The sequence below is a fragment of the Solenopsis invicta genome, chromosome 2, assembly GCF_016802725.1.
Source record: "Solenopsis invicta isolate M01_SB chromosome 2, UNIL_Sinv_3.0, whole genome shotgun sequence".
Classification (NCBI taxonomy): domain Eukaryota; kingdom Metazoa; phylum Arthropoda; class Insecta; order Hymenoptera; family Formicidae; genus Solenopsis; species Solenopsis invicta.
This window is the reverse complement of record NC_052665.1, coordinates 8,519,228-8,537,413: the sequence shown is the minus strand read 5'-3', so window position 1 is coordinate 8,537,413 and position 18,186 is coordinate 8,519,228. Positions and strand designations below refer to the sequence as shown.

The 18,186-nt window shown below is 45.4% G+C and overlaps 1 protein-coding gene across 3 annotated transcripts in view; it reads left to right on the top strand.

The window, feature by feature from the left end:
* LOC105200743 (semaphorin-2A) overlaps positions 1-15,764 on the top strand; it is a 340,397-nt gene extending 324,633 nt beyond the window's left edge. For all 3 annotated transcript variants that reach the window (XM_026130207.2, XM_039446261.1, XM_011168435.3), the window contains 7 exons: positions 785-892; positions 2,381-2,651; positions 6,757-6,987; positions 7,309-7,722; positions 7,832-8,108; positions 8,566-9,013; positions 9,897-15,764. In XM_026130207.2, coding sequence (XP_025985992.1) covers positions 785-892; positions 2,381-2,651; positions 6,757-6,987; positions 7,309-7,722; positions 7,832-8,108; positions 8,566-9,013; positions 9,897-9,971 — 1,824 coding nt within the window. In that variant the 3' untranslated portion in view covers positions 9,972-15,764. The remainder of the gene's footprint in view (positions 1-784; positions 893-2,380; positions 2,652-6,756; positions 6,988-7,308; positions 7,723-7,831; positions 8,109-8,565; positions 9,014-9,896) is intronic.
* The last annotated feature ends 2,422 nt before the right edge of the window (positions 15,765-18,186 follow it).

Genomic DNA, 18,186 nt, shown 5'->3' with positions numbered 1-18,186 from the left:
CGAAAGACGCGAGCTTGCTTTTTAATAGACACTGCGGTGTCACTCAGACCCGTGAAAGAATGTATCTCATTTGTATCTGCAAAGAGATCTCACCAGTGGCATCGCGTAGCATCATAATAATCTGTTTCTACCGCCCCGTATCTTAATTTTCTGAATTAATGTACAAGTGTATTTAAAGCTCCGTTAGATAATTTCTATGTTTATTTCCGCCACTTTAATCAGATAAATTTTAATGAACCTCGGCATAAATATCGTAGCGTCGAGTGAAGTCTTACACGTGACGAGTTTTCCCAAATCACCGTCATCGCATCCCGGCCGAAAATCAAAGTTAACCGGAACTCTGATTTTTTAACGCGCGTCCATTTTTATTCATACCTCGAAATCACGGTACCACGGTCACAGCGATAAAACGGGCACGCTCGCGCGCGCTCTGCCTCGTAGACACGCGCGCTTATCACAGCTTCATTCGTATGCACCGTGTACGCGTCGTCGTCGAGGTGTAAGGTCCACGCAAATATTCCCTACGTGACGACAAAGCCAATTCATTTCCCGTGCACCGATTCGCCGCGAAATACGCGCACGACGTGATCGACCGCGACGATTCCGCCGCGCACGCGACGCGATCTTTCGTTTCCCAAAGAGAATCCGAAGGAAACGCGGCGGGCGACGTATTGAACTCACGCACATACTATGCAATAATGTCATAAGTATGCAACGATTTTCTCATCGCCGATGCGTGTCGCATCACCGAATTTAATTTTCCCTCCGACCTTTCTCTTTCCAGCATTTCGACTGCCGAAACCATATAAGAGTGATACAGCCGATGGGAGACGGCAATCGGCTTTACATGTGCGGTACGAACGCGCACTCGCCCAAGGATTGGGTGATTTACGTAAGTTTTCATACTACTTTTGATCTTAAAAATATATAAAACACATGTATACGTAAATAGAGAATTTAGTGCATATTGCATAATCATCTATTTGTATTTCCATTAGACAGAAATATTTAATACACATCGCGTTTTCTGGTTTTTTATGGTAGCCATGGATCGTTCGTTGCTAATTTGTATCAAAAGTGTATAAAAATTATTAAGTGATTCTTATACATGTAGATTCCTGGAAAGTATTTGTTAATTAAAAAAAATTGTATATAAATGTTATAAGATATTTCAAAGAAAAGAAATGCGCAAGACTCAAATGTCTTAAGGTGTGCATCAAGTGTTAAATATCATCGATCATCTAAATGTTAAATAATGAACTTCTCATTTACAACGTGAGCAATTATTTTTATTTTCTCAATAGTAGAATATTGAAACAAATATTGCATTGCTTTCTCATATCATTCGATTCTCTTTCGCTTTTATACCTTACAAATTGCAATGTATACTAAATAAATTCGTTAAATTTGATTCTGTAATACGTGACAGTTTGTGATTGGATTGTGAAATTGTTAAAAACGACGATTTGCCTGGCAAAGAGCTGGAAAAAAATGTATACGTACGTTTAAACGTTCGCTGTCATTTGTTTATTGAAAATTGAAAATGCGAAACGATGTTAAATACATCCGCGACTCCCCTTGAAATGTATTACGGATTCAGCGTGATATGTGCAACCCACACCGATTTGTGCTGCTTTACGCTTAATTTAATTAATTAATAACAGAACGCGAGGAGGCATCTGAAAATAATATCGTTAATTAATTTTCGCGTTACGAATAAATTTCACCGCCACTCACGCATTCTTCGGTACGTTCCAATTTAATTCCCGTCGAAATATTTAAAGCCATATAATGAATAATGCTATTATTAATGGAAATTTACATGCATTATCGCAATAGAAGAAATCCGCACGATGTGATTTGTTAAGTTTCACAAAGTGCATCAAAGCGGCCGGGCAGATGAATGAATCTTGCGCTTAAGTACCCGTGTAACAACACGACAAAAGATACAGCAGTTCCGCTTTGCTAAACATTACGAGTCCCGGGTGTGCCGTAACATCTCGCATAATAATAACATTCAGCCGCTTACCTAAGCTACTGCTGGAAATTATACTTACTAAATAAAGTTAAATTACATCAACACTCAATGATTCTATACTGAATCTTGTACATATACATATCAAAATCTATATAAATTCATTTATTGTACAATGTGCTCTAAGATTATCGTTGTTTTTTTTTTCATCTACGAATTTATCAATTGGCTTGAAATTTACATTTTTAACGAATTAATTATGCTTTATAAATATAATTTATAATTTTATAACTTTATATCTTCTGTAAAGATAAAATTTTTGCCTTTTACTCGAATTATTTTTATAACGTCTTATTGTCTGCGCCTATCTGACTTCGTCCCCCCAAATAATGTTTTTTTTTCCAGAGCAATCTGACTCACTTACCGCGCCACGAGTTTGTCCCGGGAGTTGGAATGGGCATCGCAAAGTGTCCTTATGACCCTGCGGACAATTCGACGGCGGTCTGGGTCGAGAAGGGTAATCCCGGAGACCTGCCAGCTCTTTATTCCGGTACGAACGCCGAGTTCACCAAAGCCGATACTGTAATCTTTCGCACGGATCTCTACAATCTGACTACCGGTCGCAAGGCGTTCAGCTTCAAGAGGACACTCAAGTACGACTCCAAGTGGCTCGACAGTGAGTACTCTTTTCACAAACTGTATCATTAGCCTAATCAAAAGCTTAATTAAACTCAATAGAATATCTATATATTCTTTCATCGCGAATCGAGGGTAGCATTTAATGACTTTATAATGTTTTCACGTGTCTTAATATTAATGGTCTTTCAAACGCGTACTTTCTATAATTATGTTTCCCCTGCGGATATCGATCGCAACATCTACCATTACTAGACATACTTAGATCTCCGCACTTTGTACAGGAACCTTTACTCGAAGCCTGATAATTACGGCGTGTCAAGGCAACAATGAAATTTCCATTAGGCTTAGAGCGCATAGTATTAACGAGAAGAGGGGGTCGTCCTCGATCGACTAAAAAGCGAAGCAGGTCTTCCTGAAGAAACCGTGCAGGGAAGGGTGCTGCTTAGGAAATAGAATAGACAGGGAGTGCTTTGAAGTAGGACCCCAGCGTCAAGCCGGGAACACGCTTCGGGTTCAAATGGATGCGAATAAACTGCCCCGCCTATTTTCCAAGGGTACCATTGCCTTCCTCGCTGACTACGAGGAGGACTCGCGTGGAAAAGCAAGAGAACGGAGGCGACGGGGGCGGGTTACGAGTGGAATTATAGGAGTTTGGAGGGCGCTAGGTTCGCTATCGGACCGGTTAAAGAGGGTGCCGGTTCTCTCTCCCCCCCACTCTTCTTTCTCTCTTTCTCTCTGTCCCTCTCATTCTCTTTCTCTGCAAACGAGGTAATAAAATAACACCCCGACGCGATCTTCCTCGTCCTGAACGCTGCGTTCTCGACGAAAGTACCCTCTCCTTTTTCTCGAAAAAGGAGAGAAAGCAAGCCGACTGAAGAAGTTAAAGTTTTCCCGCCCGTCCGCCGGAAATCCCTCTCCCTTCCTCGCGCCTCAGTCCCGCGTAGTTCGGAGGCCTGAGCTTTAATCAGTTTTACCGGCTCTCTGATTCGTCGGCCGGGATTATTGCGATCCTCTCGATTTTTCGTTATCGGAGCGCGAACGTGAGAGGCGCGGCAAGAGCGGCCCGGCAAGGAAATTGGAAAATGTAGATTAGGACGTGCGTCGAATATAGACACACAATCCGACATGGAATTTAATAGCGTAACTCGCGGGAGGTAGGAGCGTGGAGCGCGCGCTGATTTGCGATGATCAAGTGTAAATAGAATCCGATTCGTTAGGTTTCTCGGTCGTGACGGGACACGAGGAATACGTCGAAAATTTAGTTATACGAGCGTTTAATATCAAAATCCTGTTCTATCCTTTGACTGTCTACTCTTTTAAAATGATTGCCGAGAAAGTCTTGTTCCACAAATAGTTTACATTTTCTGTTGAATATTTATTCGTTCGTTCGTTCATCAAGCGAGAGAGAAAGATTCAATCTGTATAGAGAATATTAAAATTTTTTCATTCATTATTACTTTTTTGATTTGTTACGATATTAATTTTGATTTCGTCCTTGTTATACCGCGATCCTTTCCCAGCGAGCGTTCATGCGCAACATACCGGCCCGGAATAATGGTGCAAGACAGTTAAATGGACAGTTAAATGGCTGCTTTGTATTTCTGGAGGGGGCTGCTTCCGTTTTTCCTCACTCTGTCGAAGCGTGCCGCCACTCGAACCTGCGCCTTTCAGCCATCGTCGTTCGTCGGGTAGCAAGGTCACAATATCCAAGCAGCAGAAGCCGGAGGGGACAGGCGGATGACTTTGTCCCACTTTGTATCCTTCGCGCCCTCCCGCGGGACGCATGATTAGCCATTTGTTTCGTCGTTTAATTTCGAGCCAGCAGCCCTTTCACTACTCTCTTTCCCTCCCCGCTCTCTCTCTCTCTCTCTCTCTCTCTCTCTCTCTCTCTCTCGTCTCTCTTCTCTCTCTCTCTCTCTCTCTCTCTCTCTCTCGTCTCCGCCTACTCCAAAGCTGCCGGGTGCCACCTCCGTTCAGATCCTACAAGCAAGACTACCGAGCGTCACCATCAAGGAGCATTCTCCGCATCGAGTTTGTCTATTAACAGAGGCGTTGATTAAAAGCAGGCGAGAGTACCGGAAGAGACGGATGGGCTCCACGCGCGCTCCTCGTATAATCTTCGCGACTCTCCGACCCTTTCTCCTCCTCCTCCTCCTCCTTGTCCTCCCTTCCTCGCTAACAGCCTCTCTTTCTCGCTTCTCCTCGGTCTACTCGACGGCACGGCAAGACGCAATGAAGACTGATGCGGTTCGTGGTGCGAGGTCATGATAAGGAAAACCGGCTTTGCAGGAGAGTAAATCGCGGACAGAAATGGGGACGAAGAAAAATAGAGAGGAGAACGCAGTGGACTTAACAAGCTCTGAATAACTAGCTGACGAACGTCTACTTTCACGGATCCTTGCGCGTGCGGAATGACGCTCGAACATTAGCGCGCAACCGTCTTCCTTTCGAGCATCCGCTGCATTTAAAACGTGGAGCGTCTCTCTTTTCGTCGCGGTGTAACGAGACTCTTCTTGAAGCATAATGGCAATAGCGAGCACTTTCAATGTTCGAATCCCACGTCGTCGCACGTTGCTTGTCAACAGCGTTGGCATGCGCAATCAAAAGTCATCTCGCTACGAGACGCTTCCACCTCTCCTCTTCGATAAATTATTTCTCTCCTTCTGCCTCGTGGCCCGTCTCCGTCTATCTACATGGACCTGTACCGCTTCAATATATCAAACTTCCACCGTCGAAGCGTCAGACAATCGATTTAATCGCTGAACCGTGAGAGAGATTGCGGCGACCTCCAGCCGAGCGCCGCCGCCGCCGCCGCCGCATAATGTAAAACCGGAGGAGAGAGAGAGAGAGAGAGAGAGAGAGAGAGAGAGAGAGAGAGAGAGAGAGAGAGAGGGGACCGGCTCCGGCGGTGGGCGGCGGCACGATTCGAACGCGGAAAAATTCGATTTTCTTCGCCATTTTCTCACGTCACCAAACTCCGACTTCGTCGTTGTGCGGGATAAATCAGTTTCCTCGGTACAAGCAATTACACCAAGATTAAACCGCAACGCTCGCGCCGAGTTGCGTTGCAGAGAAATAACGGGAATATTCACGCGACTTACACTGTCGACGCATGTCGGATCTAAATCTGATTTTTAGCCAGAGCGCGAATACGTGAACATCGTTCGTCAAAAAATTGACAGGACAAAGTTCACTCGTACAGTACGTTATCTCCTCGAACCGAGACGGTTTGAGTGATACCGAGCAATATACGGTTTCTCAACTGAGAACCGCTTGCCGTCTGTCTGTACTTGCAAACTGTTAGAAAGTTGTTTCGCACTCTTTCTTCACGTAACTTATCTCATTCGAAGATGATACCGAACTCTTATAACTTAACTACGCGAGGTGCAGTGATAAAGCCGACTCAATGGCGTTTCTCACGTGCAGCTTTTGCAGCTGGACTTGAATAAATTGCGATTTAATTTCGGTTATCTGGGCGTTTATCGTGACGGATTTTAAGAAACTTATTAAAAATTAATTTTGCCACCAACACGAAGTTGCAAAATCATTTTTTTCCATTGAATTCAATTTCTTTTCCAATTACCACGAAATGCTTTCAAGGGACGCAATCAAAGCGCATTGTTTCTAATCTAGCTCCGCTATGTAATTCTGTTTTTTTTTTACTCTCCTTTTCTCTCACTTCCTCTCGAAACGGGCGCAAAATAATACCGCTGCGCTACGAACTGCCTGCGGTTAAACGGAATTCGGGGGATATTATTGTCCGCATTTGAACGGAGCCGGAACAGTCCCGGCGATGAAAGTTTTTACGCATAGAGACGAGCAAGGACATCTTCTCGCGCACCACCCGCGGCGAATGCTCGATTCGCGATTATTATTGTGCGCGATTATTACGGAGTATCTACGTGAACTATCTGCTCTAGATGCAGTTATTTTGCCGTAGAACGAGGCGTAGACGCTAACAGCTAGATTACGCCGTAACGTACGTAGGACTTGCCAGAATATTCCAGTTGAACAGTTTTGCGACTGCGAAATATTGCCGCGACGAGGAAACGTTGAATTGCGAATTGAAACGGATTTCGAAGCGCTCGAAAATATTAAATTAATGTTGAGCTAATGTCGCGCCTCTCTTTACCTGTTTACAGAACCGAATTTCGTGGGATCGTACGACATCGGCAGCCACGTGTTCTTCTTTTTCCGCGAGACCGCGGTCGAGTACATAAACTGTGGTAAAAGTGTGTATTCCCGCGTGGCGAGAGTGTGCAAGAGGGACACCGGCGGTAAAAATATACTCGCGCAGAATTGGGCCACATACCTCAAGGCCAGATTGAATTGTTCGATACCCGGCGAGTTCCCGTTTTATTTCAACGAGATACGTGAGTATCGACGTGTTGTATAACACGATATATATATTTTTTCGCTCTGACATTTTTTTTTTATAGCATAAATTATATATTTATGTCGCTTCTTTTTTTTGACCTAGTTAAAATTCAGCAGTTTGAAAGATATTTATAAATTATTTTTCTCGAAATCAAAACGTGAAATCAATCTATTTAATCTAATTTCTAAATACATCTATTGGCAAAATTGTCGTCTTTGGCGGAGGAAAACAATTTTCACTACTGTAATATTATGTTACACTTTGACTAGTACATTCTAACATGTAATTACATTATTGTATCCTTATTACTGCTCAGAGAGCATTTACAAGGTGCCGGGTGACGATACGCATTTCTATGGTACCTTTACTACATCGACGAACGGGCTAATGGGCTCCGCGATATGTTCCTTCCACATTGACGCCATCCAAGAGGCTTTCCGCGGAAAGTTCAAAGAGCAGGCAACTAGCAGTAGCGCGTGGCTACCAGTCTTGTCCAATAAGGTTCCGGAACCGCGTCCGGGTCAATGTGTCAACGATACCGAAACGTTGCCGGACACCGTCCTGAATTTCATAAGATCCCACCCGCTGATGGATTCGGCGATTTCGCACGAGAACGAGAAGCCAGTTTTCTACAAGCGGGACGTCATGCTCACGCGATTGGTCGTCGATAAGCTGCGTATCGACTTCGTGGGAATCGACTTGGATTATACAGTCTATTACGCCGGCTCTAGTAAGCAAACTATTCTGAATACCTGTCACGACGAATACAAACGCGATCTGATAACTTATTGTTCCCCGATGAAAATGCGTGAGCACGTGCCTCTCGTTGCGTGTTACAGGCGATGGTCGCGTTCACAAGGTTGTACAGTGGATCGACAGTAACGGCGATTCCCAATCGATTTTGCTGGATGTTTTCGATGTCACGCCGGGCGAACCGATACAGGCGATGGAGATCTCGAAGGAGCATAAAGCTCTCTACGTGGCGTCGGATCATCGGATAAAGCAGATCGATCTGGTCATGTGCACTCGGCGATACGACAACTGCCTGCGATGTGTCCACGATCCGTATTGCGGATGGGATAAGGATACGAACATGTGTAAACCCTACGAACCAGGGTGAGTGCTCATCGCGTCCCTCCGCAAATATGATTGCAAAATTGCGAATACACGCGCGTGGCGATTTTATGGTTTCTAATTTTACGCAAGATGCACACGTATTACAAAAAAAAAAAAAAACAAAGAGTGAAACGTATTCGATTTTCGTCATAATTTACTCGCTTGATTACGAATTACGGCACACGCAGATTTTGGAGCAGAAATATTCACGCCGATTTTACGCATCGTATATTTCAGTTACCACAGATTCATTTCCGTCCGGCGAAACGAAATACTTTTACAAAAATAAAAAATAAAATAAAGGGAAAAAAGAAAATTGAGGCTGACGAATCAAAATTCAATTTCGGAATATTTCGAAATAAACTCACAGTTAACGCGAATATTCGGGGACTACGTGTTTGCGACAGAATTTTAATTGCACGTATAATCGTGACTTTTAATTTATTTTTTTTCGCAGTCTTCTTCAAGACGTGTCGAACACCACGGCGGACGTTTGCGACAGCAGCGTCGGCAAACGGAAACTGGTTGTCACGTGGGGCCAGTCGGTGCACCTGGGTTGCTTCGTGAAGATGCCGGAGGTGCTGGCGAACCAAGAGGTGCGGTGGTACCATTACAGCAAGGAGAAGGGAAGGTATCAGATCGCGTACAAGTACGGTGCCGGCGGCGACAAGTTCATCGAGACCTCGGAGAAAGGTCTAGTGATCGTCGGTGTGAACGAGCAGGACGCCGGTAGATACGACTGCTGGCTCGGCGGTGCCCTCCTGTGCTCGTACAACATCACCGTGGACGCGCACAGATGTTCGGCGCCCGCCAAGTCCAACGACTATCAGAAGATTTATTCGGACTGGTGTCACGAGTTCGAGAAGTACAAGTCGGCGATGAAGAGCTGGGAGAGAAAGCAAGCGGTAAGTCAATTCGCCCTGCTCCTTTATAGCTCGCCGGCTAATATTTCTTCGAGACACCGAAAGCATTTTTCGATGCGAGCGAAATAACGTTGCCTCACATCTCAGATATTTATATCACCGTTCTCCACGATCGTCCGTCATAAAACCGTAATCGAGCCGCTCAAAATTTGCATCGCAGAGCGATGCACAATTCAGTGGATTCTACGTATATTTAGTTATCTTTATATGCATCGGAACGGATGGACGGAAATTAAATATTTATCACGAAATTGTGCGAGGTAGAGTTTATTGTGGGAAAATATAACTACGGGGCGTATAGCCGTAAATCGATAATGTGTATCGATAAATATAATTGCATTTGATAGCGGCAAATGAGAATTACTTTGTGATTGTTCAAAATCGTTCGTCATCTTTTATGTATTACCCAACGACAACAACTCTTAACGCGTATCGAAATCAATACAATTTACACGACAAATTATTAATGCGGCTAGCTCATTTTACGTTCGCTTTAAATAAATATTTACACTTGTATTAAGGCGATCATTAATATTTTATTATATGTATTACAACAGAGAAAGAGAGAGAGAGAGAGAGAGAGAGAGAGAGAGAGAGAGAGGAGTTAATAATAATTTCTTATTATTTCTAATTCATGTGAATATGCCGTGCGATCGGTTATGATCGCGGTTGTAAATGATCATAATATTAATTAATATTTACTTACGGTTTCGCGAATTGATTTTGCTCAGTCTGGCAATTGTCGACATCTAGTTTCGAACACACGGCACACGGTATACGCGAGGCAACGTTTTAATGCGGTACATTGGGGAATCGAGCTACAAGTCCCTTCATGGCTCCAACACGTGCGCTTTCTCTGTTACAGCAATGTGCCTCGAGGCAGAACGACAGCAATCAGAATCTACACACGAACGAGGTGTACGGCACGCCCCTCGTCTGATGGAGCCGATCGTTGGGTCCCTCGTCGAGCCGAGATTACGATGACACGATGATACGCATAAGCGTCCCGCCGAGGAATCGCGGCTGGACAACGACCGGTTGGATCGGCCTGGCCTTCTTGTTGGCCGGTCACGCTACCGCGCTCGGCCCATTGGTCACTCGAGGACTCTTAAGTGACTGAGATCGATCCGCGATTCGCGAACCGGTGAACTGAATACCTAGCGAAAGGTGTGAAGAACGTACGCGTGATCGATCGTGTGCATACCGCTATCCACGTGCCACGGTGCCCGAGAGAGCCTCTCGTCGGCGCTACCGATCGCGAGTGACCATCGAGTTTATTGGCGGTCGGTGACCCGCGAGAATACTCCAGTTCCGTTCTCGTCGCGCACCCGACTTTCCGTTACGTATACACATTATATATTTCGTACTCGCTTCGCTGTAAATAGACGTGTCGCGTGCGAGTCGCGAAGGTGAGACCGGACGCTGGATGCCGCGAAACTACGAGCACGGGACGCGCCGGAACGAGTCTCGGTCATAAATTCCGATACGGATGCGCAACCGCGCGGAGTGATGTTCCTCGGGGTGAACGGACGATAACCTCTTGTGCCGGAGAATCATGGATCAAGTTCCGATTCCTCCCACACCTCGGACCGATCGGTGCTGCGAAAGCTGTACGAAGAAACGCGCAGTTCCCTTTCCTCGGACTTTTAATTAATTTGCGAGACGGATGGAATTTTATGTGTACATACGATATCGGAGCTTTATTTACGGAAGGGAATACGACGCAACGTTGATCGCGATATCATCGTGACCGAGATATCGATTATCAATAGGACGTCAATTATTAAGCGGTGAGTCGAAGGGAGAAAGGCGCGTTCTCTTCTGCAGTTGTTTTTGCATCTGCGATAAGAGCGATCGACGAAGTCGAGGTGAAGTTTCCCGACAATGACGATGAGGGGAGCATCGATTGAAGAACAAACGGCAAGCGATCCGCACCCGCGAAGCTGAGAGGAAACGACGGGGCGTAAGTCGAGGAAAGACAGGTAAAACGTCGCGTCGGGGAGGAGGAGGAAGGAAGGAAAAAACGAAACGTGGCCAACGGCGCGTTTACGACGTCACGCAGGTTACATATGAGATTATTATCGGCTTTAGAGACCTTCGTGCGAGTCGCCGCCGGCCGCGGCCGCTGCGCCTCTGCTGCACTCGCGCGACGCTGGTTAGCTTTCCATATCACGTTCGCCACTTTTGCGGCGCGCACACGCCTATTTTCTACCTGTACACCCCTCCTCAGACCAACCTACCCACCCTCCTCCGCACCCCACCGCGTTTTCCTTCATTTTTCCCTTCGTATATCGCATCTCGACGATCGCGCGAGCTACCGCCTGTTATCTTTTGTTTGCGTGAACCTTCGTGCCGTTCTGATCATCACCATTACTCTTCGCCGGCCTGAGACGTACAGCGCAGCGATGACGACGCGTTTTTACTTGCGACACATTCGCATTGTGTCGATAAAAAAACCGCGTCGTCGCATCCGAGTGTCGCATCTTGTCGCGCGGAACCCTCGAAAAAATCATCACGAGGAATCACCATCTCGAGTACCTTTACGACATCGTCGAGAACCAAATCTCCCCTTTCCCACCCTTCAAAAATCAAGATGCTACGCGAGAGTCTGTTTTCTCCGAAGGAAACCAGTAAGACTCGTGGTCTCAGATCCACGCATATATTTCCTTCAAGCGTGCGTACCTCGTCTCCTTGATTTTTTTTCTTTATCCGATTCTTTTCTCAACGGACACACACGCGCGTCTAACGAGCGACTAACCGTGATCGTTATGTACGCGCCCGTGCACTGTACATAATACCGGACTTAGGGAGTCACGTGTGCACATTTTCCGCTTAGATAAGTTTAATATTAGCGTAGGGGATATACATGTTTGCTTATAAGTTTTCGATGAACACGGCCGTAGAGATCTCTCGTTGCATCCTGCGGCATCGCCGCAGCGGTGAGTAAACCGAAGTAACGACCGCCAACTAAACGCGGTGCTGGGGCACATCGAGGCGGACGATCGTTTCGACGACTTCCGGACTCGAGGCGCGCGCGGGCATATCGAAGCCAGCATTGCGTTTTTTATCCGCGCACATTCGATGTACACGTATGTACACATGCTTTGGCATAGAGAAGCCTACAGCGCGGTGTCCGTGAAATCTGCTTCGCCCGAAAACCAACTCGAGTTTCGGCACATATGCCGCTTACTTGGATCTTATATCAAATACGTCGATTATTATCTCTTATTTCTCTTTTTTCTTTCACTACCGTTAGTTTTTCGCTCTATTTTTTATACCGTTCGAGAGCTTCTTTCGGACATGGGAACGGGCGTTTCCGACTTCGTGATTATCTGTACATAGATAATAGCGTTATATTTTTATAAAAATGACAGAGAAGACTTACCGCTAAAAAGCAACCGCATGATTTTAATCTATCGTTCATATATTTTGACTATCCGCGTTCGGTCAAATTGATTGAAAACTGGATCTCTGGAAGTGAGCGAATGTTTTCTGGCGCAAATAGATATTTTTTGACACGCACGAAAATGACAAATTTAATTTTACCATGCTTTATCGCTAATTTTACAAATGCATACGTCCTCGTTTAGCAATCGTCCATGAAAATATGATGCAGACTCGCACTATAGCGTCGCGTTAGCGTCCGTCCGACTTTTCCTCGGAGATCTCGACATACATTTTATAATCAACGCGGCAACAAATAGTTTACCCGGTGCTCATTTAGCGCGGTTTATCGAACAATCGACGTATCGGGATGTAGTACCCCAGCCAGCCATAATCAGCACGCATACACGTAGGGTATAAAGAGTAGTAGGGGGAGATCATAACGCCTTTTCAAACACGGATTTCAGTTCCCTCGAGTAGTTGGTCGCATGGGTGATAGTTTTGCTCTTACTCTTAAGTTTGTACATAGACATTTGTATCGTAATATCCATGGTATCCTCGATAATACAGCAGCGCGGAGATGCCCGATCGAGCCTCGGTGCGCGCGGCTGTTATTAACTTCTGTACAGAGATCGTCGCGAGATTGACGATTTACCTTTTGTACCTATAAGGCTCAACCTATACGAGATGGTACGCGATAAGAAAGAGAGAGAAAGAGGGTAACCGCTGAAAAAATAGAACCGAGAGATCGGGAATAGCGGAGTTGTACCTAAGCGAAACCTAGGGAGACGTAAGAGAGTAATACAATAATCGGTAAAATCTAATCCTCGAGTATGTACTTATTATGAGCTTCAACAAGTATTGAATAGTATTATGACATAGGATTAAGGCCGAACACACGTTAGGGATAAAATTGAGAGACTTCGGACCGATCGAGCCAACCGCGAAGGCGCGCGGATCGACGAGGATTCCCACTGTGCCTTGAAAGTTTCGTCACTCTTGGAGTTTCTCGCGTACAATCCTCGCGTTTTCGACGAGAATGGGGCTCGGGTCGTGCTCCTCGTCGATCCGCTCGGTCCACTCGTATCTACAAATCATCGTCAAATTCCTCCAGCCATCAATCGACGTCCCGGACCGTATTAGATCGCAGACGCGTCTGGATTATAGAGAGGAGTAGAGAAAAGCGATCGCGTAAGAATGCTATATACGCGTGCGTGTGTATGCGTGTGTGCGTGAGTGCGTGCTATTGCGTGATGTCACGGATACGTAAAGAATAGTAACCTACCTATCGTATATTTAAAGAAAGTTATAAAAAAGAGTAAAAGCAAACGCGTAATATTACGATAGAATAGTAAAGTACACGAACTTTGGCTAAGAGCGTCCTCGTGCAATCCTTACGGACCACGTCATGTCAACCACCGCGTGTTTACGTGATGACGAAGAGAGGGAGAGTGTATCGATCCTGTACGATATGATCCCGGACCTCGCCAGATGCGAACGAGTGCGTGCCCGATGCGAGTGCACGAGGGCGCGCTTCGGGTTGGAGTAGGCGTGATCACGGAAAGCAATCTAAGTTGAACCTAAAGTTGTTAGATATATTATTTATAAGATTACTGTATGTTGCGTGAATGCGATTGATGCGGCGGGATATCGCGAGCGGAACGATCGATCGGCGATACATAAAGTAGAGGAAGGTAAAAGAGAGCCTAGCCCGGTCAGCGAGGCAAAGTATCGTAGTTTCGCCGCTGTTCGTCGAGTCGTACGTGAGCTTGAAACACACCCAACCGAGAAGAAAACTGTAAAAGAGACCTCAAACACTGCCTGCGAAATCCTAATCGATTATCCCGCAACGTCGACCGCGAGGAGGCGAGAGATAGACTATAGACTCGGTTTAATGTATGCGATACGAGACGATTTTGGGTGACACAGAGTGCTCTGCTCGTGGTTACTCGCGTAAGGGAAAACGACGCAAAGGGGGAAGAGAACGCCCTAACTGAATAATTAGTTACGATGACATACTACTACGATAGGAGGAAGGGAAAGAAAGATAGACCCGCGATAACGATTTATTAAAATATATCACTAGAACTAGCCGACGACTGTCTTAGGTTTTCAAGTATCGGAAGCGTAGACGAACTCGTTTCTCGGGTTGTGTGTAGCGGGGTGGAGGACGGGGACGGAAACGGGGATGGGGATGGGACAGGAAAGGATTTGCTACACATGGCGCTGCGTGTATCCTTTACTTTTTTATCCCGAAGATTACGAACGCGGAAGAGCGGGAATGATCCGTTGACCGATTTCCTCTTAATTTCGCCCGCCTTTCTTTCCGCTCCCGTGTCACCGGCGCGCTGTTTTTCTCCCGTTTTTCTTTCCCCCTTTTTTTACGGATATATCTTGCCTTAAAGCAGAAAATTGGAGCGAACTCGCGCGCACGCGAGATTAATAGTCTATTCGTATCGTGGAAAACTCATCCTTCATCATCGCCGTATTTTTCTTCGTTCTTTCGGTTCGCTTCTTTTTTGCATTCTGCTCGTTCCTGTCGACAGCAGAGCGATCAAGGGTGGAAATTAGGGCCGGGCGGTAGCGCGCCGTGAGTCGTTCCGAAGCTCGTAGGAGCCGATATACCGCTTAGGGGAATTCAATTTAGCCGTACGGCGTAAGGGACGGATCCGCACCGCTCGAGGTAACGCCACCGTACTGCCACGGCGTGCATCGCCGCATCGGCGCATCGGCAGTTTTGTTTATGGAACGTAATCGTGAATATCGATCTTCCTCCAAGCGCCCTGCCAAACGTTCTGTTTGTTCGCACCGGGCGATATGTTTATCGATTAAATCAATTCGGCCACACGCGTCATCCTGCGCTTGTCCACAACGCGAGCTCAGTACTTTTCCGATCGGGATGAAGGTTTTCGAAACCTTCGCGCGAAATATATCGAAATTTCACCTGGGGTAAAAGGAATCAAATTTATATCAAGTTTATAGTTTACATCATGAGGAGTGCTGTCTCATAAATCTCCGCAGCTGTTTGGATCGCGTTGAATATGTCGATGTAATTTCAATCTGCGTTGCACAAAATTGTATGCGATACACGATCGATCGATTCACGGTACGCGCCGCCTAAAAATTCAGACTTATCGACACGTATGTGCGATTATCATCGTTAATGACACGACCGTAGGTAATTTTTAGTTCAAAGAATTTCGTACGATAAGAGACCCTTTTAGATATTCACCTATTACCTAAACCTAAACATCCAATCGCTATTTTTATCAAAAAAAACATGTTAAAAATCTTTAATAGTTATCCATTGTTCACTATTGCTATAATAAAGTTTTGCTTTAATAAATGATTGATCTGTATGTTTTTAATTTACATCCCATGTGCCCTAGATCTCGTAAGTCTACGTAAGAAGCATTATAAATTGTAAGTAGTACTTCAAAGATAGACATTTGATACACATAAAGTTTTATTTTATTTAAAAGATGGGCTACTTATAGACTTCTTTACTCGAGTCTTCGTTCAAATAATGGAGGAAGGATAGCAAGGTACGCAAGTCGGGAAACCACAGGTAAGTCCAATTCTCGTCGTAGACAACTGATCACGGATGCCTTCCGGTTCGCCGATGCTCTCGGCGGAGGGAGGCATGAAATTTGCGATTTCGTGACGCGCAAAATGCAATCAGCGGACCGCGAGAAGAAGGATTGAATCGACGCCCGGAGCGACGGCGAACAATGTGCTATCGAGCCCTCCCGTCGTTCGTGCATCACCCGATCGATAAAACAACCTTAATGGTGGTGTATATTCACCGTTTGAATAATTAGGTACGTGCGATTACAGACTTCGCGGCTTACATATGTAGCGGCTATAGACCCCTAGCTGACTAACGTCATCGAGGTGTCCGACTTAGGACAGACGCTTGCGTCATTGGCATCGTCTTGCCAGCGAGATATTGTCGCGATGCGGTTCTTGATCCATTGTGACGTCATTGGAACGATACCGCGTCGAACATTACTTTCTCGGACGTAGACTTGTTCGGAACTCCGTGACGTGGGCCGATTGACTTCAAAGCTGCGCTTTGCAATGTTACCGCGCTTTACGCGGTCGAACTGTTATGCAGGAAAGGTCGTGGGAAACGTACATACGATGTTCTCTCAAACGGGGTTGGATGTAAAGCCGCTCTGAAATCGACACGCCTCATCGGTAGCAGTGTTCGTAGTATTTAAAGAACGCTCGCTTATGACGTAATGTACGTTTCTGCAATGCCATTCCCACAATATTTACGTGATTTTATCTTTTACGTGCACACGGAGACGTACGTTCGCGTTCAGTACTCGCCGGCGAAACCGAACAAAGTTCAGTGATACGGAAAGCGTAGAATTTCAGTTCTCGTCAGTATTCTTACGGAAAGGAAAAAAAGAGTATCGCGAAAGGCACGAGCTGGAAAAATCGATTTGACTTGCAAAGATTGCATCTTGAATCCAAGATTCCTAAACTCATGCGGAATTCAATTTCAAAATCTAATCCGATAAAGCGATATATCGACACGTCGCGCGCTCGGACCAGCTCGGGCCAGGGGTTTGACGGGTCGTATTAAATCGACGCGAGTCTATTGATCTTAACCTTGTTAGCCGTACCAAAGGCCGATCAAAGATATATATGTATATATATCGCGTCGATACGGAGATTGAGTTCGATTATCGCTTGATGGTTCGCGCGTGTACCATAAGTGGTTACAATCAACGGTGCTTTGCTGTCGCCGTTGAATAAAACGTATTCCGGGACTACTAGACTGGGCGGTGAACCATTGACGGCACGTATCGATGATAACGAGCGATACCTGAGTGCGTAGCGTAAACTGTAAAACGCAATTGCCATCAAAGCGGCGGTTTATGGTCGTCTTTATCGCTCTACCTTTGCGCGCCGACATCCTTTGTGAATATTTCAGTTATCCGCGGCCACTATCCAACTTTTAATGGAAATGCCCGATCCGCTTTAATTAATGAATTACACTATTACGAACTGTTCGAGCGCCGAATTGTTGCGCACAGGTAGGAGGGAAGGGGAGGGGAGAGGGGGGAGAGCGCCGAATGTTTATTCTTTCGCGCGCATCACGCGAATATTTGCACGTGCGGTATACGCTAGTTTATATTCGTTTCATATTTGTGCCGCGGATATATATGCATGGGAGTTTATCCGCGAAGCTCTGTGCCGCTTAATTCACTTTACTCTTTCTGGAAACCTGTATACGTGTGTATATGTATATGTATATACGAATACAAAACCCAATATTGTTTTGTTAGAAACCCTCACATTACAATGCGCCACGCTATCGCGCACTGTATACCCGCATTAGTACTTTTGATTCGCATTAATAATAGCACATTTGCAACCGAGTTAAAATATTTGACGCAACCGTGTTATGTGTAATTCATTAATTTCTACTTATACTACTCTCTCGATATTTGTTGCGAAATAATAACGCACTGCGTAGAAACTGTATTATTAGTTCAGGGAGTATGGTTATTCACGCTGTTTTGCTAATAATATCTAACGGCAACAGACTCTTTCTTTTCCTCGGCAATTAAAAGACCTCTGCGATAAAAATACCTATTATACCCGTCTTATATTGCTCCTAAAAGAATTGACCTGTAAAGAAAAGCTATTCCTATACCTGCTATATTCGTAATGTGGATTAAGATCAACTGAAGCGGTGACAGGGTATCCTTGCCGCCTCTTTTTATTCGTTTAATTATCCGACGCTTGCGAACGAA